Consider the following 26,255-nt stretch of genomic DNA (forward strand, 5'->3'; position numbering starts at 1 on the left):
AGAATCCCCCCGCCCCCCTTTCGCGTTCTTCATTGCTGGGACTTGCTTGCTAGTTGAGATTTCCTTCACTCCGTTGTCAGTTTAGCCTACATTTCACTGATCTCGTCATCTCTCCCATGTCTTATTCGACTAGTATTCGACTAGTATAGCCATAGCTGTTCTGAAATGTTTATTGCTTGCCAACATTTTACTCCCTCCTCTATGTCAGCCCAACACACATACATGAATTATTAATTTCGGTTTGTTCTTTGGAAAGTATTTGACTCTGGTGTGTGTCACAGAAAGTTTTTGACTCTAGCCACAAAATTAAGAAGGGGGGGAGATTTTCGACACAACACCGGCAACGTGTATTTTGTTTGAGACACGTGGTCCTGTAGCCTGCTTTACCACTGGGCTCAGGAATCAATGTGGATTCGTGTTTATTGACATAAAAAGCCATTACGGAATCTCGAAAGTAACTCGAAATACAATATCATACTCATTCACTTAGCCTCCAGTAAATCAACACATTCGGCCCAGAGGTATAACCCACGCTGGGACGTCCTGTACAGCTCTGCGCAAAATCTAGTGACAGACAGACATCCCCCTCACTCCTCCCCTCTGTCCCAAGTTCTGTCTGGCGTCCGATCCCGCGCACCCAGGCAGCTGTTGAAGGCGGCTGCGGTTCGAGCGAGACGCCAGCCTACCGTAGACTATACGCACGGCATACACTTCTAGTTCCACTGTCCCGAGTCCCGGTAGTAGTAAACCCCGCCCATCCAAAGCGGGACCGCAATGATTTAGAAGTTCAGGAATCCCACGTGACGTCACCTTAGGGGTGATGTAATGCTTCTGTAAATAGAATGTATTGTAATCCTGCCTCAGTCCAACGTGGTTCCTCTCAACTCAGTGCCGCTTGTCCGCTCCACTTGTTAGGTAAGTTTACACAACTGACTTCTATAGCCCACAACTGTACGGCTGGATTGAAAACAACTTTTAGGCTTGCTCGAAGTCAGCGTTTGATATATGTTGTGAAATATTTGTATTTTGCTTGTGTAAAGTTTAGTGTGTGCAGTGCTGGTCCCGCTTTGGTTCATCAGGCTGCTGCATGTCTATTTGGGTGGTATGACCGCACTCCCCAACCTTGTAGGCTTGTTTATGAGGTGGTCAGGTTAATCCATAACGCGGATCATGTTATTTACAGTAGAGTGGACTGAAGGTTATCAGATGATCTGTATGTGAAGTAGCAGCTTACCCGGGTTGACCTGAGTTGATTGAGGACTTGGTTAGACAGAAAGGGGGGAAGTTGGAAGTTGATTGTTTCGGAAACAACTGCCGAAGTGTTTACGCACGACCAGCTGAAGTTGGACAATCGAACTGACAGGTGTGTGTGTGTGTGTGTGATGCTGAGTGTGCGCACTGAGTGACCTGTTCACCGTTATTGTTTTTAGCCTACTGTTCCTTTGCATAAGTGCTGCAATTAACCATCGTTTAGCCCTAAACTCTTGTTAAACAAAAACAATGCTAATGTTTGAGTTTGTGTCGTCATCCCACCATGGTATTTGCGATCTTCATTGTTGAGCATGAGGTCATGTTGCTTGAGGTCTCCCGCGGTGCGTTGCGTTGGAAAAACTCATAGGCAAGACAGATTTTCAGAAACAATTTGAGGGGAAGGCTACTCATAGCTTCAATATCACTATCGAATTTGTAGTACAATTTCAGTGAGTAACCTAGTCAAAAATAGTATTCAGATCTATATTTCATAAGTTGTAGTGATGATGATGATGCTGCTGCTGATGATGATGATAGGGTGGGTGATTCTTTTTTAGCAGTGACACACACAAACACACACAAATATATGCACGCACCTATGAAGTCACCTCTCCGCACATGTGGAGCAGGGGCGGAATATGGTGACTGCTTCAGAGCAGGTTTCAACCTGCCCGGAGCTGTTCCCCAGCACACTGTTCCCTCCCTCTATCAGCACACTGTTCCCTCCCTCTATCAGCACACTGTTCCCTCCCTCTACCAGCACACTGTTCCCTCCCTCTACCAGCACACTGATCCCTCCCTCTACCAGCACACTGATCCCTCCCTCTATCAGCACACTGTTCCCTCCCTATATCAGCACACTGATCCCTCCCTCTACCAGTACACTGTTCCCTCCCTCTACCAGCACACTGATCCCTCCCTCTACCAGCACACTGATCCCTCCCTCTACCAGCACACTGACCCCTCCCTCTACCAGCACACTGATCCCTCCCTCTACCAGCACACTGATCCCTCCCTCTACCAGCACACTGATCCCCCCTCTATCAGCACACTGTTCCCTCCCTCTACCAGCACACAGATCCCTCCCTCTACCAGCACACTGAGGTCCCTCTATCAGCACACTGTTCCCTCCCTCTACCAGCACACTGTTCCCTCCCTCTACCAGCACACTGTTCCCTCCCTCTATCAGCACACAGATCCCTCCCTCTATCAGCACACAGATCCCTCCCTCTACCAGCACACAGATCCCTCCCTCTATCAGCACACAGATCCCTCCCTCTACCAGTACACTGTTCCCTCCCTCTACCAGCACACTGATCCCTCCCTCTATCAGCACACTGTTCCCTCCCTCTACCAGCACACTGTTCCCTCCCTCTACCAGCACACAGATCCCTCCCTCTACCAGCACACTGAGGTCCCTCTATCAGCACACTGTTCCCTCCCTCTACCAGCACACTGATCCCTCCCTCTACCAGTACACTGTTCCCTCCCTCTACCAGCACACTGTTCCCTTCCTCTATCAGCACACAGATCCCTCCCTCTATCAGCACACAGATCCCTCCCTCTACCAGCACACAGATCCCTCCCTCTACCAGCACACTGATCCCTCCCTCTACCAGCACACTGTTCCCTCTCTCTACCAGCACACTGATCCCTCCCTCTACCAGCACACTGAGGTCCCTCTATCAGCACACTGTTCCCTCCCTCTACCAGCACACAGATCCCTCCCTCTATCAGCACACTGTTCCCTCCCTCTACCAGCACACTGATCCCTCCCTCTACCAGTACACTGTTCCCTCCCTCTATCAGCACACTGATCCCTCCCTCTACCAGTACACTGTTCCCTCCCTCTACCAGCACACTGTTCCCTCCCTCTATCAGCACACAGATCCCTCCCTCTACCAGCACACTGATCCCTCCCTCTACCAGCACACTGATCCCTCCCTCTATCAGCACACTGATACCTCCCTCTACCAGCACACTGCCCCCCCTCTCTCGCTCTCCCCCATCTCTCTCTCTCTCTCTCTCTCTCTCTCTCTCTCTCTCTCTCTCTCTCTCTCTCTCTCTCTCTCTCTCTCTCTCTCTCTCTACCTCTTTCCTCTCTCTCTCTACCTCTTTCCTCTCTTTCTCTCTCTCTCTACCTCTTCTTTCTCTCTCTCTACCTCTTTCCTCTCTCTCTTTCTCTCTCTCTTTCTCTCTCTCTCTCTCTCTCTCCCTCTCTCCACCTCTTTCCTCTCTCTCTCTCTCTCTCTTCTCTCTCTCTCTCTCTCTCTCTCTCTCTCTCTCTCTCTCTCTCTCTCCATCTCCTTCTGTGCTCTAATCCTGTGCCTCTCTTCCCCTCCTCTCACTTTCGCTCACCTTTTACATCTCGCTTTACCCCTCCTCCTCTTTTCTCTCCTCTCTGTCATAACTTTAACATCAGTATCCACTTACAGTGTGAGTGTGTCCGTATATTCCCTGTCCCCTTCAACCTAAACAGATCCCCACTCTCTCTCAGGTGAAACATGCCTAAGTGGAGTGTGTGTTAGTGTGTGTATGTTGGTTCAAATGTGCTGTCCACTGCTCATAAGAAATCCTCCAACCTGTCATCAACATCTTCATCACCATTCTCATCATCATTATCAAGGGGTAGCAAGGGTATAGTGTGTGAGAGTGGGGGGGTCATTCATGAAAGACTGCAGTGCCGCCAAATTACAATTATGGTGCCTAACCTCTACGGCCAGTGAACGACCATTGTATTCTGCGTCCAGGCTAAGGGCTGGTCATGGCCATGGTCATGGCCATGGTCATGATGGTTAAGGCCAGAGCTGGAGTCAATTCGAATTGAAGTCAGTCAATTCAGGAAGTAATCTGAAATGACAGTTCAAACATGTGTTTCCATTTTGGAATTTGAAATTAAATCGCTTCCTTTGACCACAGCCCTGGTTAAGGATAGAGAGACTAAGGTCTAAAGATCCTTGTGGATCAAAACCTTGTCAATAAAGGTGGCAATTGGAAGCATAATGTGTGGGTACCTTTCTTATCTCTTTATAAAGTTAACTGGAAAAGCCTTCTCAGAGGACTCTTCCGAGTAAGAACCAAAACCCTTTCACGTTTTATTGATGTGATGTAGTTGCAGGTTCACATCTACAGCCTTTTCTTGTGGGGTGTTGCTATAGGCCACCGAGTGCTAACGGTCAGTATGTAGATAATATGTGTGAAATGCTTGATAGTGTATGTGATGTAAACAAAGAGGTCTACCTTCTTGGGGACCTGAATATTGACTGGTTTTCATCAAGCTGTCCGCTCAAGAGGAAGCTTCTCACTGTAACCAGTACCTGAAATCTGGTTCAGGGGTGTTTACAAACGCTACAGGACCAAGTTCATCCACATGTATTGATCACATTTTTATTAACACGGTAGAAATTTGTTCTAAAGCTGTATCCGTACCCATTGGATGCAGTGATCACAGTATAGTGGCTATATCCAGGAAAGCCACATTTCCAAAAGCTGGGCCTAAAATAGTGTATAAGACATCAGCCAAAAGATGTTGCTGTGACTCTTATGTGGATGAGGTTAAAAATATTTGTTGGTGTGATGTGATTAATTAGGAGCATCCAGGCGCTGCATTTGATGAATTCATGAAATTGCTTCTTCCAATTAATGATAAACATGCACCTGCTAAAAAATGATTGTTAGAACTGTCAAGGCTCCATGGATTGACGAGGAATAAAACAACTGTATGGTTGAAAGAGATGGGGCAAAAGGAGTGGCTAATAAATCTGGCAGCACATCTGACTGGCTGTCTTTCTGCAAATTGAGAAATGATGAGACTAAACTCAACACAAAGAAGAAGAAACTGTATTACGAAGCCAAGATCAATGATATTAAGTATGATGGAGTACTTTAAATGAAATTATGGGCAGAAATACAAATTCAACTCTGTCTTTCATGGAATGAGATGGCTTATTCATCACAAAAAACATTTGATGTTGCCAATTATTTTAGTTATTACTTCAATGGCAAAGTGGGTAAACTTAGGCAGGAAATGCCAACAATGAACAGTGAGCCATCATATTCATACATTAAAAAATCTAATTATGAAAGAAAAGCATTGCTTTAGTGTTTTGTAAAGTTAGTGAGGGAAAGTGTGACAAACCTTCTGGCATTGACAATTTAAATGGAAAGCTCCTGAGGATGGTAACTGACTCTATAGCCACTCCTATCTGTCATATCTTTAATCTGAGCCTAGAGGAAAGTCTTTGTCCTCAGGCCTGGAGGGAAGCCAAAGTCATTCCGCTACCCAAGAGTCATAAAGCGGCCTTCACTGGTTCTAACAGCAGAGCTATCAGCTTGCTGCCAGCTCTTAGCAAACTGTTGGAAAACATTGTGTTAGACCAAATACATTGCTATTTCTCTGTAAACAAATTAACAACAGACTTTCAGCATGCTTATAGAGAAGGGCACTCAACAAGTACTGCACTGACACAAATGACAGATGATTGGTTGAAAGAAATTGAAAGTAAGAAGATTGTGGGAGCTGTACTTTTAGATTTCAGTGCAGCCTTTGACATTATTGACCATAACCTATTGTTGAAAAAACATATGTGTTATAGCTTTTAAACCTCTGCCATATTGTTGATTCAGAGCTATCTATCTAATAGAACTCAAAATGTTTTCTTTACTGAGAGCTCCTCTAATGTCAAACATATAGAGCGTGGTGTACCACAGGGAAGCTCTCTAAGCCCTCTAGTCTTTTTATTTTTTTACCAATGACCTGCCACTGGCATTAAACAAAGCATGTGTGTCCATGTATGCTAATGATTCAACCAAATACGCATTGGCAACCACAGCTAATGAAGTCCCTGAAACCCTTAACAAAGTGTTGCAATCTGTTTTGGAATGGGTGGCCAGTAATAAACTGGTCCTAAACATCTCTAAAACTAAGAGCATTGTATTTGGTACAAATCATTCCCTAAATTCTAGACCTCAGCTGAATCTGGTAATGAATGGTGTGGCTGTTGAACAAGTTGAGGAGACTAAATGACTTGGCATTACCTTAGATTAAACTGTTATGGTCAAAACATATAGGTTCAATAGTTGTAAATATGTGGAGAGGTCTGCCCGCAAAAAAAGAGATGCTCTGCTTTTTTGACACAACACTCCAAAAATCCCTTCAGGCTCTAGTTGTCTTATCTTGATTCTTGTCCAGTCGTGTGGTCGAGTACTGCAAGGAAAGACCTAATTAAGCTGCAGCTGGCCCAGAACAGAGTGGAACGTCATGCTCTTCATTGTAATCAGAGGGCTGATATAAATACTATGCATGCCAGTCTCTCTTGGCTAAGAGTTTAGGAGAGACTGACTGCATCACTGTGTTGAAATCCCAAATTGTTTGCATAGTCGACTTACACACAGCTCTGACACACACACTTACCCCACCAGACATGCCACCAGAGGTCATTTCACAGTCCCCAAATCCAGAACAAATTCAAGAAAGCGTACAATATTATTTAGAGCCATTATTGCATGGAACTTTGTTCCATCTCATATTGCTCAAATGAACAGCAAACCTTGTTTAAAAAAACGGATAAAGCAACACCTCACAGTACAACGCCTCTCCCATATTTGACCAAGATAGTTTGTGTGTATGTACTGATATGTAGACTACGTGTGCCTTTACAAAACAAAATGTATGTAGTTCTGTCCATGAGCTGTTCTTATCTATTAATGTTCTGTATTATGTCATGTTTCATGTTTTGTGCGGACTCCAGGAAGAGTAGCTGCTGCTTTTGCAACAGCTAATAGGGATCCTAATAAAATACCAATAGCAAATACCAAGGAGTTTACCAACCAACCAACCCAGCTCTCCTCATAAGACCACATAAGACCTGATAAAATCCAGGCATCAGCTCTCCTGAAAGTCTTTTTGTCCTGACTCTGACATACACGCTCTGGATGCGTTCCAAATGGCACCCTATTCCCTATACAGTATAGTGCACTACTTTTGACCAAAGCCACATAGGGTGCCATTCGGGACACACCCTCTTTCTGACACGGCTGTGAGGAATGCCTTGGGTGACAAAGTTCACTAGGTCCTGGTCTCAGTGGAAAATGAAGAGCTAGCACTTCTAATAGTTCATAATTACCCCCCAACAACCCCCCCCCCCCCTCCTCCATCTTCATTTCACTGCTGCAGTAAGGGTCAGCTGGGGGTTGGCTTGAACCCTCTCTCTCAAGTCTCAATGCTTTCTCTCTCTCAAGTTTCAAATCTCAATGCATTGTTTTTCTTCAGGAATGGAATTTCTGGAGTTTTTCTCTTCCACCTAACAAAGGGAATCACAGCCAAGGCCTACGCTACACATGCAGTCAAATGTATTGGCACCCTTGCACTTTACAATGGAGCGCAATGGATCAGAATTTTCTGTTTTCTCTTTCAAAACTGGTTGAATGGCTTTTTTTTTTTAACCCTGTAGGCCCTTGCAACTTAACACAGGTGAGATAAATTACAATTGCCGAGAATCATTTGCCTCCAACCAAATTCATTAGAATTTTGAATAATTTGTTCCAGTTCATTTTTGGCATTGAAGTGAAAAATCTCCATTTCAGTTAAAGTACTTTTTTTTCTGGTCCTGCACAGTTGTCAATCAAACAAATACAAGTTTAAACATCGATTGTTTTTTCAATTTTAACTTATTTTAGAAGGAATAGTGAATCGTGCAAGGGTGCCAATAGATTTGACCACATCTGTATACTTAAGCTTAAACCATCTTAAGTGAAGATTGTGTCTGGGGTAAGAGTTTCATTCAGGGAGAATCAGTTAAGTGAATATTCTGCCTGAGGTAAGAGTTTAATTCAGGCAGATCAGTTATGTCAGGATTCTGCCTGGGATAAGAGTTTAATTCAGGGAGAATCAGTTAAGTCAGGATTCTGCCTGAGGTAAGAGTTTCATTCAGGCAGATCAGTTAAGTCAGGATTCTGCCTGGGGTAAGAGTTTAATTCAGGGAGAATCAGTTAAGTGAAGATTCTGCCTGAGGTAAGAGTTTCATTCAGGCAGATCAGTTAAGTCAGGATTCTGCCTAGGGTAAGAGTTTCATTCAGGCAGATCAGTTAAGTCAGGATTCTGCCTAGGGTAAGAGTTTCATTCAGGGAGAATCAGTTAAGTCAGGATTCTGCCTGAGGTCACATTGATCCTGGATCATTTTCCCTGACATAAGGTTCCGTCCCAAAATGTAAATGTAAAATGCTGACTGTAGGTTTGTCTCTCCTCTTGTCTCTCTGACTGTCGGTTTGTCTCTCCTCTGGTCTCTCAGACGGTAGGGTTGTCTCTCCTCTTGTCTCTCTGACTGTAGATTTGTCTCTCCTCTTGTCTCTCTGACTGTCGGTTTGTCTCTCCTCTGGTCTCTCAGACGGTAGGGTTGTCTCTCCTCTTGTCTCTCTGACTGTAGATTTGTCTCTCCTCTGGTCCCTCAGACTGTAGGTTTGTCTCTCCTCTGGTCTCTCTGACTGTAGGTTTGTCTCTCCTCTGGTCTCTCTGACTGTAGGTTTGTCTCTCCTCTGGTCTCTCTGACTGTAGGTTTGTCTCTCCTCTGGTCTCTCTGACTGTAGATTTGTCTCTCCTCTGGTCTCTCTGACTGTAGGTTTGTCTCTCCTCTTGTCTCTCTGACTGTAGATTTGTCTCTCCTGTTGTCTCTCTGACTGTAGGTTTGTCTCTCCTCTGGTCTCTCCTCTGGCCTCTCTGACTGTAGGTTTGTCTCTCCTGTTGTCACTCTGACTGTAGGTTTGTCTCTCCTCTGGTCTCTCTGACTGTAGGTTTGCCTCTCCTCTGGTCTCTCTGACTGTAGGTTTGTCTCTCCTCTGGTCTCTCTGACTGTAGGTTTGTCTCTCCTGTTGTGTCTCTGACTGTAGGCTTGTCTCTCCTCTGGTCTCTCTGACTGTAGGTTTGTCTCTCCTGTTGTGTCTCTGACTGTAGGTTTGTCTCTCCTCTGGTCTCTCTGACTGTAGGTTTGTCTCTCCTGTTGTGTCTCTGACTGTAGGTTTGTCTCTCCTCTGGTCTCTCTGACTGTAGGTTTGTCTCTCCTGTTGTGTCTCTGACTGTAGGTTTGCCTCTCCTCTGGTCTCTCTGACTGTAGGTTTGTCTCTCCTCTGGTCTCTCTGACTGTAGGTTTGTCTCTCCTGTTGTGTCTCTGACTGTAGGCTTGTCTCTCCTCTGGTCTCTCTGACTGTAGGCTTGTCTCTCCTCTGGTCTCTCTGACTGTAGATTTGTCTCTCCTCTTGTCTCTCTGACTGTCGGTTTGTCTCTCCTCTTGTCTCTCTGACTGTAGATTTGTCTCTCCTCTGGTCCCTCAGACTGTAGGTTTGTCTCTCCTCTGGTCTCTCTGACTGTAGGTTTGTCTCTCCTCTGGTCTCTCTGACTGTAGGTTTGTCTCTCCTCTGGTCTCTCTGACTGTAGATTTGTCTCTCCTCTGGTCTCTCTGACTGTAGGTTTGTCTCTCCTCTTGTCTCTCTGACTGTAGATTTGTCTCTCCTGTTGTCTCTCTGACTGTAGGTTTGTCTCTCCTCTGGTCTCTCCTCTGGCCTCTCTGACTGTAGGTTTGTCTCTCCTGTTGTCACTCTGACTGTAGGTTTGTCTCTCCTCTGGTCTCTCTGACTGTAGGTTTGCCTCTCCTCTGGTCTCTCTGACTGTAGGTTTGTCTCTCCTCTGGTCTCTCTGACTGTAGGTTTGTCTCTCCTGTTGTGTCTCTGACTGTAGGCTTGTCTCTCCTCTGGTCTCTCCTCTGGCCTCTCTGACTGTAGGTTTGTCTCTCCTCTGGTCTCTCTGACTGTAGGTTTGCCTCTCCTCTGGTCTCTCTGACTGTAGGTTTGTCTCTCCTCTGGTCTCTCTGACTGTAGGTTTGTCTCTCCTGTTGTGTCTCTGACTGTAGGCTTGTCTCTCCTCTGGTCTCTCTGACTGTAGGTTTGTCTCTCCTCTGGCCTCTCTGACTGTAGGTTTGTCTCTCCTCTGGTCTCTCTGACTGTAGGTTTGTCTCTCCTGTTGTGTCTCTGACTGTAGGCTTGTCTCTCCTCTGGTCTCTCTGACTGTAGGTTTGCCTCTCCTCTGGTCTCTCTGACTGTAGGTTTGTCTCTCCTCTGGTCTCTCTGACTGTAGGTTTGTCTCTCCTGTTGTGTCTCTGACTGTAGGTTTGTCTCTCCTCTGGTCTCTCTGACTGTAGGTTTGCCTCTCCTCTGGTCTCTCTGACTGTAGGTTTGTCTCTCCTCTGGTCTCTCTGACTGTAGGTTTGTCTCTCCTCTGGTCTCTCTGACTGTAGGTTTGTCTCTCCTCTGGTCTCTCTGACTGTAGGTTTGTCTCTCCTCTGGTCTCTCTGACTGTAGGTTTGTCTCTCCTCTGGTCTCTCTGACTGTAGGTTTGTCTCTCCTCTGGTCTCTCTGACTGTAGGTTTGTAATGGAGATGAATAATGAACAGGACCGGCCCTATGGATGCAGCACTCCTGGCTGCTCACAGGTCAGTGTCTGTGTGTGTGTGTGTGTGTGTGTGTGTGTGTGACCGTGTACCTCTAGTAAAGAATATCTTCACCACATGAGGATTTGATATCTAATATTTGATTTCATCTTTATAAAGATTTTATAAATCATGCCATTTTATGAATTATTCCATAAATCAATGTGAGCATGCTAAGTTGAGCTCTCTCTTCACCCCATACAGCGGTTCCAAACAGAAGACCACCTGATGATCCACAGACACAAGCATGAGATGCCCCTCAAGTTCTCCTCCATCAAGACTGATCCCCTCGCAGGTGACAATAACATTTATAGACAGCATAGAGAGGACGTTAGCTTTGTAATGGTGATTATTTCTATTCCGTTTAAACTGCGGTACGCCACTGCCTCCACTACCATAGATTTTAGTGTATCCTGTTTTCACACTCTTTTCCCCTTTCTGTCTCAATTTCTGTCTCAATTTCTGTCTCAATTTCTGTCTCAATTTCTGTCTCAATTTCTGTCTCAATTTCTGTCTCAATTTCTGTCTCAATTTCTCACCCTCTTTTTTTCTCTTTCTCTGTTCCTGTTTTGCCCTTATTAACTTATTACCTAGAGTTCTTTATTTGTTTCACTAATGTTCTCAGTCTGTCAGGTTTTCTTAGTGTCTGACGGGTCGCTCTGAACTTATGACAATATTTATTTTCCCTTTTGTCCTGTGGAATACGAGTCTCCTTATCAGCTTTATACCTCCAACTCTCTCCTCCCTCCCTTCCCCATTCATGCCCCCTTCACCTCTCTGACTGACTATCTGTCACTCAAGCTTAGTGTTGTCTGGTTCTGTTGTGTCTGCGTCCGGGCCTAGGAGAGACCAAAAAATGCTGCCCCCCCATAAAACTAGAATAGTCCAAGTAAGCAAAATTATGTTAAAAAGACATGTCAAATACATATTTTCCAGACATTGAAGTTAAATTCAATTTAGTTTCTGGATGAAAGGTGAAAATACGTATTTTCCTGAAATGTAAAATGCTTATTTTCTGGACATTGAAATTAGGCTCATTTTTGGTTCTGAATTAAAGTTTAAAATACTTATTTTCCAGATGTTGAAATCAGGCTCATTTTTGGTTCTGAATCAAAGTTGAAAATACATAATTTATAGACGTCTATGTTTGGGGCAAATCAAAGCTGGACCAGACCGGACACCATCTATGATTGGTTCAGATTTAGTCGGGAGCGGACAAAAACAGATGTCCGTGGATGTGGAAATCAAAGCACCAAAAAAAGACGTCCAAAAGACATTGATGACGGTCCGTGTTTACTGATGTGTGTGTTGCCTGAAATGTAATTTTATGAATGCCCATCTATGTGGTAAACCTACCATTTGTAAAACACCCCCCCCCCCAAAAAAAAATATTATTTATGTGGGATCATTTTTTGCCAGAACATTGGTGGAGTGCCGCAGCGATGCATCTCTCCAACAGCACCCTGGTGAGGCACGCTGGGAATGGACAAGCAAAATATTTTGCGCCCCCACCTTTGACAAAAGTGTGTGAGAACAGGGGACACTAAATTCTATGGTAGTGGAGGCAGCTAAAAATCCCATGTGCCACTGGTTGAGAGAAATTGTCATTGTTTAGGGGCAGAATGATGTGAGGTTGTATGTGTTATTGGAGGTTTGTCTTGGTCAGTTTAATTCAGAAAATGACGCCCTCGTCAATCTGCTACCACCTAACCCTGCCTAATGAGCGGGCCAGCAGTGTTGTGTGTGTGTGTGTATGAGCACTCGTATGCGCGCGCGTGTGTGTGTGTGTGTGTGTGTGTGTGTGTGTGTGTGTGTGTGTGTGTGAGACCTCTCTTCAGTGGTTGATGAAAAAATTAGAGCACTGGTGGCCAAGGCTCAGCCTCAGAAAAAAACTCTCGATCCTATCAGTCTGTTACCGCGGCAACTGCTCTCTGTCTGGGTTTTAACAGCTCTGTTGACCTTTGACCCCAACAGTCGGGTTCTCTCCTGCAGGGGCATGTAAACACTCAGTCCTCCTGGAGGAAATCTTCTGTCAAAACAAAGGATTGCTGAGTCTGTGACTCTTGACTGCTGACCTTGTGACCTTTCAACCCTGATAGTTTAGACTACAATGGAGAGATGCAGTCAGACTGATCTTATCCCCTTCCCCAATCCAAACCTTAACCATTAGTGGGGAAGATGCAAAAGTGACCCAAGATCAGCAGCTAGGGACAGGCTACACTAAGCAGGTTGAACATAGTTGTAGTGATGTTGAAACCATGCTAGCTGTATGCTGTCGGAGATGCTGGTTTATATCTGTCTCTGCAGTCACCAAAACCTCAATGTGCACTCTGATATAGGCTATAGTAATATCATGGTTGTTATGATATCTGTTTGATGCTTAATGTCTGTTTTCTCTCTCTGTGCTGTGTGTGATCAGACCAGACCCCAACGCCGACCCGTTTCCTGCGTAACTGTGAGGAGGTGGGTCTCTTCAATGAGATCGAACAGGAGTTCTGCCAGGCACAGGAGGAGCAGAACAACAAACAGGTCAGATGCAAAAAACAACATTTCTCATGATCCTCAGACGTATACAGCAAGCGGAGGAAACTTGAACTACGAAAGTGTCATTTATCATGACAATATTCACTGTACTACCACATTGAGCCAACACAGTAGACAGCATACTGATAGCATTGCATGCTAGGTTTCTAGGCTCTCGTATGAAAATAACAAATGGAACAGACAAACAAATAGGAGACCTTCACCAGGTTAGTAGGTATTTTGATTGACAGGTCTGGCAGGTATATTGATTGACAGGTCTGGCAGGTATATGGATTGATAGGTCTGGCAGGTATAGTGATTGACAGATCTGGCAGGTAAGGATTTTGCCTGAAAGGGAAGTATTTGAGTGACAGGTGAGTGTGAGGAAGAGTCAGATAGACAGACAGACAGACTGGTTTAGATGTTTGAGCAGGTAACAAACACCAGGCGATCACATTCTCGGCATGGTAAGCAGCCAGACAGACTGAAAAACAACTGACAGACACTCACTCACACACACACGGACACACACACACACACACAACACACACACACACACACACACACACACACACACACACACACACACACACACACACACACACACACACACACACTATGCCACAGACCCACAACACACACACACAATGCCACACACTCGTAGATGTAAAATGTTACGTAGAAGTGTGTATTTATTCAAACAACAAAAACAGAATACATATTATAACTGGTCTCCTCTCCCTCTTCTCTGTCCTCTAGACTCAGAATCTCCCTCAGAATGGATCATCATGTGCCAATCAGCCCCAGGCACAGCCCCACTCCCAACACCAACCACCGCCCCATGGTAGTATGAGGGGTCTAAGCTGCAGCATGGCTGGCCAACAAGCACTGCCCTCTGCCCAGTCCAACTCAGTCATCACCCAGGCCCCCTCCATGCTCACACACTCAGGGTAAATACACAGAGACAAAGATTGACACAAACACACACACAAACAAACACACACACACACAAACAAACAAACACACACAAAAACACACAGATTTTCTTTCTCATCTCTTCATCATGTTACTGCCGCCTGCTTCCTGTCTCTCTCTCTCTCTCTCTCTCTCTGTTATCTCCCCCTCCCTCCCTCCCTGTACCTCTCTCCCCCTCTGCTGTGTAACCATCACTTGTTCTGTCTGGAGATATCTGTCATTCCCCAGACAGTCTCATTTATTAGGCCTTTATGAATGAGAGAGAGAGAGGTGGAGAGGGAAATGAGAGAGGGGAAGGTGGTGTGGTAACATGGCTGTGGTTATCACACGGCAGAACAGGGAGATTAGGCATGACTCTGCCTTTCCTCTCAACTCCTGACGTCTGGTCCTGCTTTCTAGAACCTGTCACACATACAGTTACTAACTAAATAAAGGTCAAATTAAACATTTAAACATTCAAATCAATGTACTAACTAGAGATAAAGGTAGCTACATGTTATCTGTTGTGTGTGAGGAAGAGAGTTGAATTGTCTAGTCATTCCATGTGCTAGACAGATGGTATGTTATTGATATCGTATAACAAACCTTGATGAACTCTTACGTCACTCCTCTGGCTAATCGGTGACATTCATTGATCAATTCAGAATCTACGTTTCAGATCCTGTAGATAGTGCTGCTAGAGGTCTAGTTGATTACAGCATAGTACAGTCTAGTTGATTACAGAATAGTACAGTACAGGTGAGTAGTACAGTACAGTTGATTACAGAATAGAATAGCCTATTTCAGATCCTGTAGACACTGCTGCTAGAGGTCTATTTCAGAACCTGTAGACACTGCTGCTAGAGGTCTATTTCAGATCCTGTAGACACTGCTGTTAGAGATCTATTTCAGATCCTGTAGACACTGCTGCTAGAGGTCTATTTCAGATCCTGTAGACACTGCTGCTAGAGATCTATTTCAGATCCTGTAGACACTGCTGCTAGAGATCTATTTCAGATCCTGTAGATAGTGCTGCTACAGATCTATTTCAGATCCTGTAGACACTGCTGCTAGAGATCTATTTCAGATCCTGTAGACACTGCTGCTAGAGGCCTATTTCAGATCCTGTAGACACTGCTGCTAGAGGTCTATTTCAGATCCTGTAGACACTGCTGCTAGAGGTCTATTTCAGAACCTGTAGACACTGCTGCTAGAGGTCTATTTCAGAACCTGTAGACACTGCTGCTAGAGGTCTATTTCAGATCCTGTAGACACTGCTGCTAGAGGTCTATTTCAGATCCTGTAGACACTGCTGCTAGAGGCCTATTTCAGATCCTGTAGACACTGCTGCTAGAGGTCTATTTCAGATCCTGTAGACACTGCTGCTATAGGTCTATTTCAGATCCTGTAGACACTGCTGCTAGAGGCCTATTTCAGATCCTGTAGACACTGCTGCTAGAGGTCTATTTCAGATCCTGTAGACACTGCTGCTAGAGGCCTATTTCAGATCCTGTAGACACTGCTGCTAGAGATCTATTTCAGATCCTGTAGACACTGCTGCTAGAGGTCTATTTCAGATCCTGTAGACACTGCTGCTAGAGGCCTATTTCAGATCCTGTAGACACTGCTGCTAGAGGCCTATTTCAGAACCTGTAGACACTGCTGCTAGAGGTCTATTTCAGAACCTGTAGACACTGCTGCTAGAGGTCTATTTCAGATCCTGTAGACACTGCTGCTAGAGGTCTATTTCAGAACCTGTAGACACTGCTGCTAGAGGTCTATTTCAGAACCTGTAGACACTGCTGCTAGAGATCTATTTCAGATCCTGTAGACACTGCTGCTAGAGGTCTATTTCAGATCCTGTAGACACTGCTGCTAGAGATCTATTTCAGATCCTGTAGACACTGCTGCTAGAGATCTATTTCAGAACCTGTAGACACTGCTGCTAGAGGTCTATTTCAGAACCTGTAGACACTGCTGCTAGAGGTCTATTTCAGATCCTGTAGACACTGCTGCTACAGATCTATTTCAGATCCTGTAGACACTGCTGCTAGAGGTCTATTTCAGAACCTCTAGACACTGCTGCTAGAGATCTATTTCAGATCCTGTAGACACTGCTGCTAGAGGTCTATTTCAGATCCTGTAGACACTGCTGCTAGAGGCCTATTTCAGATCCTGTAGACACTGCTGCTAGAGGTCTATTTCAGATCCTGTAGACACTGCTGCTAGAGGTCTATTTCAGATCCTGTAGACACTGCTGCTAGAGGTATATTCCCTTTGGTCTGGGCCCATACACGTTGAGAAAAAAAGGTGCTATCTATAACCTAAAAGGCTTTGAAGAACTCTTGTCGGTTCCAGGTAGAACAGTTTTGGGTTTCCACAGAGAGTTCTACATGGAACCCAAAGTGGTTTTACATGGAACAAAAAAAGGGTTATACTTGGAATCAAAGGGGTTCTACCTAGAACCAACAAGAGTTCTTTAAAGCCTTTTAGGTTCTAGATAGCACCTTTTTTTCTCAACGTGTATGGGCCCAGACCAAAGGGAATATACCTCTAGCAGCAGTGTCTACAGCCAAATAACCCTTTTGGAACCCTTTTTTCTAAGAGTACAGAGCTCTGGTCAAACATAGGGAATAGGGTGTCATTTGGGACACATTCCTAGAGTTTCAGAAGTTCTTTAGAAGAGTTAGAGTAAGTTACAGCACAACACAGCATAATGCAGTCCAGTTGATTAGTACAGTCCAGTTGATTACAGCATAGTACAGTCCAGTTGAGTAGTACAGTCCAGTTGAGTAGTACAGTCTAGTTGATTACAGCATAGTACAGTACAGTTGAGTAGTACAGTCTAGTTGATTACAGCATAGTACAGTCCAGTTGAGTAGTACAGTCCAGTTGAGTAGTACAGTCTAGTTGATTAAAGCATAGTACAGTACAGTTGAGTAGTACAGTACAGTTGAGTAGTACAGTCCAGTTGAGTAGTACAGTACAGTTGAGTAGTACAGTCCAGTTGAGTAGTACAGTCCAGTTGAGTAGTACAGTACAGTTGAGTAGTACAGTACAGTTGAGTAGTACAGTCCAGTTGAGTAGTACAGTACAGTTGAGTAGTACAGTCCAGTTGAGTAGTACAGTCTAGTTGATTACAGCATTGTACAGTCTAGTTGATTACAGCATAGTACAGTCTAGTTGATTACAGCATAGTACAGTCTAGTTGATTACAGCATAGTACAGTACAGGTGAGTAGTACAGTCTAGTTGATTACAGCATAGTACAGTACAGGTGAGTAGTACAGTCTAGTTGATTACAGCATAGTACAGTCTAGTTGATTACAGCACAGTACAGTCCAGTTGATTACAGCATAGTACAGTACAGTTGATTACAGAATAGTACAGTACAGTTGAGTAGTACACTACAGTTGATTACAGCATAGTACAGTACAGTTGAGTAGTACAGTCCAGTTGATTACAGCATAGTACAGTCCAGTTGATTACAGCATAGTACAGTCCAGTTGAGTAGTACAGTCCAGATGAGTAGTACAGTCCAGTTGATTACAGCATAGTACAGTCCAGTTGATTACAGCATAGTACAGTCCAGTTGAGTAGTACAGTCCAGATGAGTAGTACAGTCTAGTTGATTACAGCATAGTACAGTCCAGTTGATTACAGCATAGTACAGTCCAGTTGAGTAGTACAGTCCAGATGAGTAGTACAGTCTAGTTGATTACAGCATAGTACAGTCTAATCGATTACAGCATAGTACAGTCTAGTTGTTTACAGCATAGTACAGTCTATTTGTTTACAGCATAGGACAGTCGAGTTGTTCACAGCATAGTACAGTCCAGTTGAGTAGTACAGTCCAGTTGATTACAGCATAGTACAGTCTATTTGTTTACAGCATAGTACAGTCTATTTGTTTACAGCATGGTACAGTCCAGCTGATTATGGCATAGTACAGTCTAGTTGTTTACAGCATAGTACAGTCTATTTGTTTACAGCATAGTACAGTCTAGTTGTTTACAGCATAGTACAGTCTAGTAGTTTACAGCATAGTACAGTCCAGTTGAGTAGTACAGTACAGTTGTTTACAGCATAGTACAGTCTAGTTGATTATGGCATAGTACAGTCTAGTTGTTTACAGCATAGTACAGTATAGTTGTTTACAGCATAGTACAGTCCAGTTGAGTAGTACAGTACAGTTGTTTACAGCATAGTACAGTCTATTTGTTTACAGCATAGTACAGTCTAGTAGTTTACAGCATAGTACAGTCCAGTTGAGTAGTACAGTACAGTTGTTTACAGCATAGTACAGTCTAGTTGATTATGGCATAGTACAGTCTAGTTCATGGGTGTCAAACTCTGGCCCGTGGGCCAAATTTGGCCCGCGGGGTAATTATATTTGGCCCGCGAGACAATACCAAATTACTACTAGAGCTGGCCCGCCGGTATTATACAGCGCATTCACCACTAATACTACGAATCCCATAATGCTCTGCTGTTTTCGCGCGCCAATCAGGACAGGACCCAGAAACGCTCTCTCCTCTGTGACAGTAGTCATAGCAACATAGACGCTACAACTGTCAGCGAGCTAACCCTTCCCAAAAATGGCGAAAAGAAAGGCAGAAAACAGGAGCTTTCTGGACAAGTGGGAGGCAGAATATCTGTTTACATATGTAAAAGACAACCCTGTTTGTCTTGTTTGTGGAGTCAACGTGGCTGTAAGTAAGGAGTACAACATTAGACGACACTATGAAACGAAACACCATGACAAATACAAGGACCTGGACATGACTCAAAGGAGCCAGAAAGTAGAGGAGATGAAAAGAAGTTTGGTTTCACAACAGAATATGTTTAAAAAAGCCACATCACAAAGCGAGGCTGCTGTAAAGGCTAGTTATATAGTGGCAGCAGAGATCGCAAAATCAGCCCGGCCCTTTAATGAGGGAGAGTTCATGAAAAAGTGCATGATGAAGGTTTGTGACCTCGTATGCCCAGAGAAAAAACAAGCATTTTCAAACGTGAGCCTGAGCAGGAACACAGTAGCTGATCGCACATGTGATCTTGCCACCAATCTGTATGACCAGCTGATGGAAAAGGGAAAAGATTTTGTTGCGTTCTCCCTCGCTGTGGATGAGAGCTGCGACGCATCTGATACTGCTCAGCTGTCAGTCTTCATCCGTGGAGTGGACTCAAATCTGTGTGTTACGGAGGAGCTATTAGGATTCAAATCAATGCATGGCACAACCACAGGAAAGGAAATCTTTGAGGAGGTTTCCAAATGTGTAACTGAAATAAAGCTGCCGTGGGATAAACTCGTTGGATTAACGACAGATGGTGCGCCAGCGATGTGCGGTAAAAAGAGTGGACTGGTGGGCATGGTTCGGGAGAAGATGCGGGAAGAGAACTGTGCAGGTGAGCTAACTGTTTACCACTGCATCATACATCAGGAAGCACTGTGTGCCAAAGCCCTAAAGATGGAACATGTTATGACCACAGTAACACAGGTAGTTAACTTTATAAGAGCCAAAGGTCTAAATCACCGCCAGTTTAAATCTTTTCTGGAGGAGTGTGGTTCGGAATACGCAGACGTGCCGTATCACACAGAGGTGAGATGGCTAAGCAGAGGAAAAGTACTGAACAGATGTTTCGAGCTGCGTGAGGAAATATGTCAATTCCTGGAAACCAAAGGGAAGGATACAGCAGAGCTCCGGGAGCAAAAGTTCCTGTGTGAGCTGGCCTTTCTCTGTGACATCTCGAGCCATCTCGATGCGCTGAACCTGCAGCTTCAGGGGCGGGGGCGCATCATCACAGACATGTACGCTGCAGTGAGGGCCTTCAAAACTAAACTGTGCCTGTGGGAGAATCAGATGCTGCAAGGAAACCCTTGCCATTTTCCCTGCTGCCAATCCATAAAAGCGCAGATCTCTACCGGCGTGTTCCCATGCGCACAGTTTGCTGAAAAACTCAGTGTTCTCGCCGCTGAGTTTAGCCGGCGATTTGCCGACTTCGATGCCCAGAAATGCAAGTTTGAACTGCTTAGTAATCCCTTCGCAGTTGATGTGGAAAATGCACCAACCAACATCCAAATGGAGCTGATTGAACTCCAGTGCAACGACACGCTGAAGTCAAAGTATGATGCTGTGGGCGCCGCACAGTTTCCACGGTTCATCCCTGACACAATGCCTCAGCTCCGCACCCAAGCTGCTCAGATGCTCTCCATGTTCGGCAGCACTTATCTATGCGAGCAACTTTTCTCCTCGATGAAGATGACCAAAACAACTCACAGGAGACGTCTGACTGATGAACATCTTCGCTCGATACTGAGGATTTCTTCAGCTCAGAGCTTGAGCCCAGACATTGATGAACTAGCATCCAAGAAGAGATGCCAGGTATCTGGCTTGGGCACATCAGATTAGACCAGTGTGCAATAATTAACGTTTTCTTTATGCACTTTTTCTTGCTACAAGGCATGGGCTTGAATGGTTGATTGATTTATTATCATTTTATTTGTAAAATTATTAGCCAGTGGAAAAAGTTTATTTTGGTATTTAAATCAGAAGGCTGCAAATAGAAAAGAGGCATACCATTTTTATTTAAATTTGATTTATTTAATAAATGAATGCCATTGATGTGTTTTTTCATTTGAAATTCGATTTTGCATGTCTCCACTATTAAATTATATATTGTATGGTAATAAGCGATGCTTGTTCCATATTCAATGTTAAAGCAAAACTTGTTTGGGTCCATATTAAAAGGTTAATTTGTTCAATGTTGGCCCGTGACTTTGTTCAGGTTTTACATTTTGGCCCACTGGGTATTTGAGTTTGACACCCCTGGTCTAGTTGTTTACAGCATAGTACAGTCTAGGTGTTTACAGCATAGTACAGTACAGTTGATTACAGCATAGTACAGTCTAGTTGACTACAGCATAGTACAGTACAGTTGAGTAGTACAGTCCAGTTGAGTAGTACAGTACAGTTGAGTAGTACAGTACAGTTGATAATGGCATAGTACAGTACAGTTGATAATGGCATAGTACAGTCCAGTTGAGTAGTACAGTCCAGTTGAGTAGTATAGTCCAGTTGATTACAGCATAGCACAGTACAGTTCATTACAGCATAGTACAGTCCAGTTGATTACAGCATAGTACAGTACAGTTGAGTAGTACAGTACAGTTGATTACAGAATAGTACAGTCCAGTTGACTAGTACAGTACAGTTGAGTAGTACAGTCCAGTTGATTACAGCATAGTACAGTCCAGTTGAGTAGTACAGTACAGTTGAGTAGTACAGTATAGTTGATTACAGCATAGTACAGTACAGTTGAGTAGTACAGTACAGTTGATTACAGCATAGTACAGTCCAGTTGAGTAGTACAGTCCAGTTGAGTCGAACAGTCCAGTTGTTTACAGCATAGTACAGTCTAGTTGATTACAGCATAGTACAGTACAGTTGAGTAGTACATTCTAGTTGATCACAGTATAGTACAACCTAGTTGTTTACAGCTTAGTACAGTCTAGTTGATTACAGCATAGTACAGTACAGTTGAGTAGTACATTCTAGTTGATTAAAGCATAGTACAACCTAGTTGTTTACAGCATAGTACAGTGTAGTTGTTTACAGCATAGTACAGTCCAGTTGAGTAGTACAATCCAGTTGAGTAGTACAGTCCAGTTGATTACAGCATAGTACAGTCCAGTTGAGTAGTACAGTCTAGTTGTTTACAGCATAGTACAGTCCAGTTGAGTAGTACAGTCCAGTTGAGTAGTACAGTCCAGTTGATTACAGCATAGTACAGTCCAGTTGAGTAGTACAGTCCAGTTGATTACAGCATAGTACAGTACAGTTGAGTAGTACAGTACAGTTGATTACAGCATAGTACAGTACAGTTGAGAAATACAGTCTAGTTGATTACAGCATAGTACAGTACAGTTGATAAGTACAGTCTAGTTGTTTACAGTGTAGTACAGAACAGTTGAGTAGTATAGTCTAGTTGATTACAGCATAGTACAGTACAGTTGAGTAGTACAGTCTAGTTGTTTACAGTGTAGTACAGAACAGTTGAGTAGTATAGTCTAGTTGATTACTGCATATTACAGTACAGTTGAGTAGTACAGTCCAGTTCATTACAGCATAGTACCTTACAGTTGAGTAGTACACTACAGTTAATTACAGCATAGTACAGTCCAGTTGAGTAGTACACTACAGTTGATTACAGCATAGTACAGTACAGTTGAGTAGTACACTACAGTTGATTACAGCATAGTACAGTACAGTTGAGTAGTACACTACAGTTGATTACAGCATAGTACAGTCCAGTTGAGTAGTACACTACAGTTGATTACTGCATAGTACAGTCCAGTTGATTACAGCATAGTACAGTCCAGTTGAGTAGTACAGTACAGTTGATTACAGCATAGTACAGTCCAGTTGAGTAGTACACTACAGTTTATTACAGCATAGTACAGTACAGTTGAGTAGTACACTACAGTTGATTACAGCATATTACAGTACAGTTGAGTAGTACACTACAGTTGATTACAGCATAGTACAGTCCAGTTGAGTAGTACACTACAGTTGATTACAGCATAGTACAGTCCAGTTGAGTAGTACACTACAGTTGATTACTGCATAGTACAGTCCAGTTGATTACAGCATAGTACAGTCCAGTTGAGTAGTACAGTACAGTTGAGTAGTACACTACAGTTGATTACAGCATAGTACAGTCCAGTTGAGTAGTACACTACAGTTGATTACTGCATAGTACTGCCTAGTAGAGTACATTGAGTAAGGAAGGGAAGAGACCATGTCACATGGCCTGTTGAAGTCAGACAACGTGTTCCTCTGTAGCTCAGGCCAAGCTCGCTGTTGTGATGATGTGATCCGTGTTGGATTCTGGGGATCCGACTGTTTCTCCCTGTGTTTACCACTGGTTTCCATGATGACTGAGTGTCTGGCTGTTGGCCCAGGTGGACTGTTGTGGTTACGTTAGGAGGCGTGGTGTGGTTTGCGTCTCTTTACATTTTTTGGGATACTTTTCATTCGTTGCTTGCTACAGAGTCAGTGGTGACATCACCAATGATGACTTCAGCTTAGAGAGGGAGGCCCACGCAGTCTGATTGGCTGAGGGCCAAAACCATTACATCATCACCTGGCCCCTTTTGTGGCACATGTCTCTCCTTACGCTCAATCTATTACTTTCCCCCTCTCTTTTCTTCCCCCTCTCTTTTCTTTCCTCCTCTCTTTTCTTTCCACCTCTCTTTTCTTTCCCCTCTCTTTTCTTTCCCCCTCTCTTTTCTTCCCCCTCTCTTTTATTTTCCCCTCTCTTTTCTTCCCCCTCTCTTTTCTTCCCCCTCTCTTTTCTTTCCCCCTCTCTTTTCTCCCCCCTCTCTTTTCTCCCCTCTCTTTTCTTCCCCCTCTCTTTTCTTTCCCCCTCTCTTTTCTTTTCCCCTCTATTTTCTTCCCCCTCTCTTTTCTTCCCCCTCTATTTTCTTTTCCCCTCTCTTTTCTTTCCCCTCTCTTTTCTTCCCCCTCTCTTTTCTTTTCCCCTCTCTTTTCTTCCCCCTCTCTTTTCTTTTCCCCTCTCTTTTCTTCCCCCTCTCTTTTCTTTTCCCCTCTCTTTTCTTCCCCCTCTCTTTTCTTTTCCCCTCTCTTTTCTTTCCCCCTCTCTTTTCTTCCCCCTCTCTTTTATTTTCCCCTCTCTTTTCTTTCCCCTCTCTTTTCTTCCCTCCTCTCTTTTCTTCCCCCTCTCTTTTCTTCCCCCTCTCTTTTCTTCCCTCCTCTCTTTTCTTTCCCCTCTCTTTTCTGTCCCCCTCTCTTTTTTCCCCCTCTCTTTTCTTTTCCCCTCTCTTTTCTTCCCCCTCTCTTTTCTTTCCCCCTCTCTTTTCTTCCCCCTCTCTTAGCTTCCCTCCTTTCTTTTCTTCCCCCTCTTTTTTCTTTCCCCCTCTCTTTTCTTCCCCCTCTCTTTTCTTCCCCCTCTCTTTTCTTTTCCCCTCTCTTTTCTTTCCCCTCTTTTTTCTTCCCCCTCTCTTTTCTTTTCCCCTCTCTTTTCTTCCCCCTCTCTTTTCTTTCCTCCTCTCTTTTCTTTCCCCCTCTCTTTTCTTCCCCCTCTCTTTTCTTTCCCCCTCTCTTTTCTTCCCCCTCTCTTTTATTTTTCCCTCTCTTTTCTTCCCCCTCTCTTTTCTTTCCTCCTCTCTTTTCTTTCCTCCTCTCTTTTCTTTTCCCCTCTCTTTTCTTTACTCCTATACTTTCCATCTTTCTCTGTCTCTACATAACTCTTTCACTCTTTCATTGAACCTCCATCTCTCTTTCCATGGCTTTATCTCACCATACTTTCCATCTCTTTCTATGGCTTTATCTCACCATGCTTTCCATCTCTTTCTATTGCTTTATCTCACCATACTTTCCATCACTTTCTATGGTTTAATCTCACCATACTTTCCATCCCTTTCTATGGCTTTATCTCACCATACTTTCCATCCCTTTCTATGGTTTTATCTCACCATACTTTCCATCCCTTTCTATGGCTTTATCTCACCATACTTTCCATCTCTTTCTATGGCTTTATCTCACCATACTTTCCATCTCTTTCTATGGCTTTATCTCACCATACTTTCCATCTCTTTCTATGGCTTTATCTCACCATACTTTCCATCTCTTTCTATGGTTTTATCTCACCATACTTTCTATCTCTTTCTATGGCTTTATCTCACCATACTTTCCATCTCTTTCTATGGCTTTATCTCACCATACTTTCCATCTCTTTCTATGGCTTTATCTCACCATACTTTCTATCTCTTTCTATGGCTTTATCTCACCATACTTTCCATCCCTTTCTATGGCTTTATCTCACCATACTTTCCATCCCTTTCTATGGCTTTATCTCACCATACTTTCCATCCCTTTCTATGGCTTTATCTCACCATACTTTCCATCCCTTTCTATGGCTTTATCTCACCATACTTTCCATCCCTTTCTATGGCTTTATCTCACCATACTTTCCATCCCTTTCTATGGCTTTATCTCACCATACTTTCCATCCCTTTCTATGGCTTTATCTCACCATACTTTCCATCTCTTTCTATGGCTTTATCTCACCATACTGTCCATCCCTTTCTATGGCTTTATCTCACCATACTTTCCATCCCTTTCTATGGCTTTATCTCACCATACTTTATATCTCTTTCTATGGCTTTATCTCACCATACTTTCCATCTCTTTCTATGGCTTTATCTCACCATACTTTCCATCTCTTTCTATGGCTTTATCTCACCATACTTTCCATCTCTTTCTATGGCTTTATCTCACCATACTTTCCATCTCTTTCTATGGCTTTATCTCACCATACTTTCCATCCCTTTATATGGCTTTATCTCACCATACTTTCCATCCCTTTCTATGGCTTTATCTCACCATACTTTCTATCTCTTTCTATGGCTTTATCTCACCATACTTTCCATCCCTTTCTATGGCTTTATCTCACCATACTTTCCATCCCTTTCTATGGCTTTATCTCACCATACTTTCTATCTCTTTCTATGGCTTTATCTCACCATACTTTCCATATCTTTCTATGGCTTTATCTCACCATACTTTCCATCCCTTTCTATGGCTTTATCTCACCATACTTTCCATCTCTTTCTATGGCTTTATCTCACCATACTTTCCATCCCTTTCTATGGCTTTATCTCAGCATACTTTCCATCCCTTTCTATGGCTTTATCTCACCATACTTTCCATCTCTTTCTATGGCTTTATCTCACCATACTTTCCATCTCTTTCTATGGCTTTATCTCACCATACTGTCCATCCCTTTCTATGGCTTTATCTCACCATACTTTCCATCCCTTTCTATGGCTTTATCTCACCATACTTTATATCTCTTTCTATGGCTTTATCTCACCATACTTTCCATCTCTTTCTATGGCTTTATCTCACCATACTTTCCATCTCTTTCTATGGCTTTATCTCACCATACTTTCCATCTCTTTCTATGGCTTTATCTCACCATACTTTCCATCTCTTTCTATGGCTTTATCTCACCATACTTTCCATCCCTT

At 43.7% G+C, this 26,255-nt stretch overlaps 1 protein-coding gene across 1 annotated transcript in view; it reads left to right on the top strand.

Moving 5' to 3' along the window:
* The first annotated feature begins 635 nt into the window (after positions 1 to 635).
* The window catches only part of LOC139392077 (cyclic AMP-responsive element-binding protein 5-like), a 44,090-nt gene continuing 18,470 nt past the window's right edge, over positions 636 to 26,255 (top strand). Inside the window, exons 1-5 of the mRNA XM_071139769.1 lie at positions 636 to 915; positions 10,664 to 10,730; positions 10,932 to 11,022; positions 13,147 to 13,256; positions 14,010 to 14,200. Coding sequence (XP_070995870.1) covers positions 10,671 to 10,730; positions 10,932 to 11,022; positions 13,147 to 13,256; positions 14,010 to 14,200 — 452 coding nt within the window. The 5' untranslated portion in view covers positions 636 to 915; positions 10,664 to 10,670. The remainder of the gene's footprint in view (positions 916 to 10,663; positions 10,731 to 10,931; positions 11,023 to 13,146; positions 13,257 to 14,009; positions 14,201 to 26,255) is intronic.

The sequence above is a fragment of the Oncorhynchus clarkii genome, chromosome 32, assembly GCF_045791955.1.
Source record: "Oncorhynchus clarkii lewisi isolate Uvic-CL-2024 chromosome 32, UVic_Ocla_1.0, whole genome shotgun sequence".
NCBI classification, from domain to species: Eukaryota; Metazoa; Chordata; class Actinopteri; order Salmoniformes; family Salmonidae; genus Oncorhynchus; species Oncorhynchus clarkii.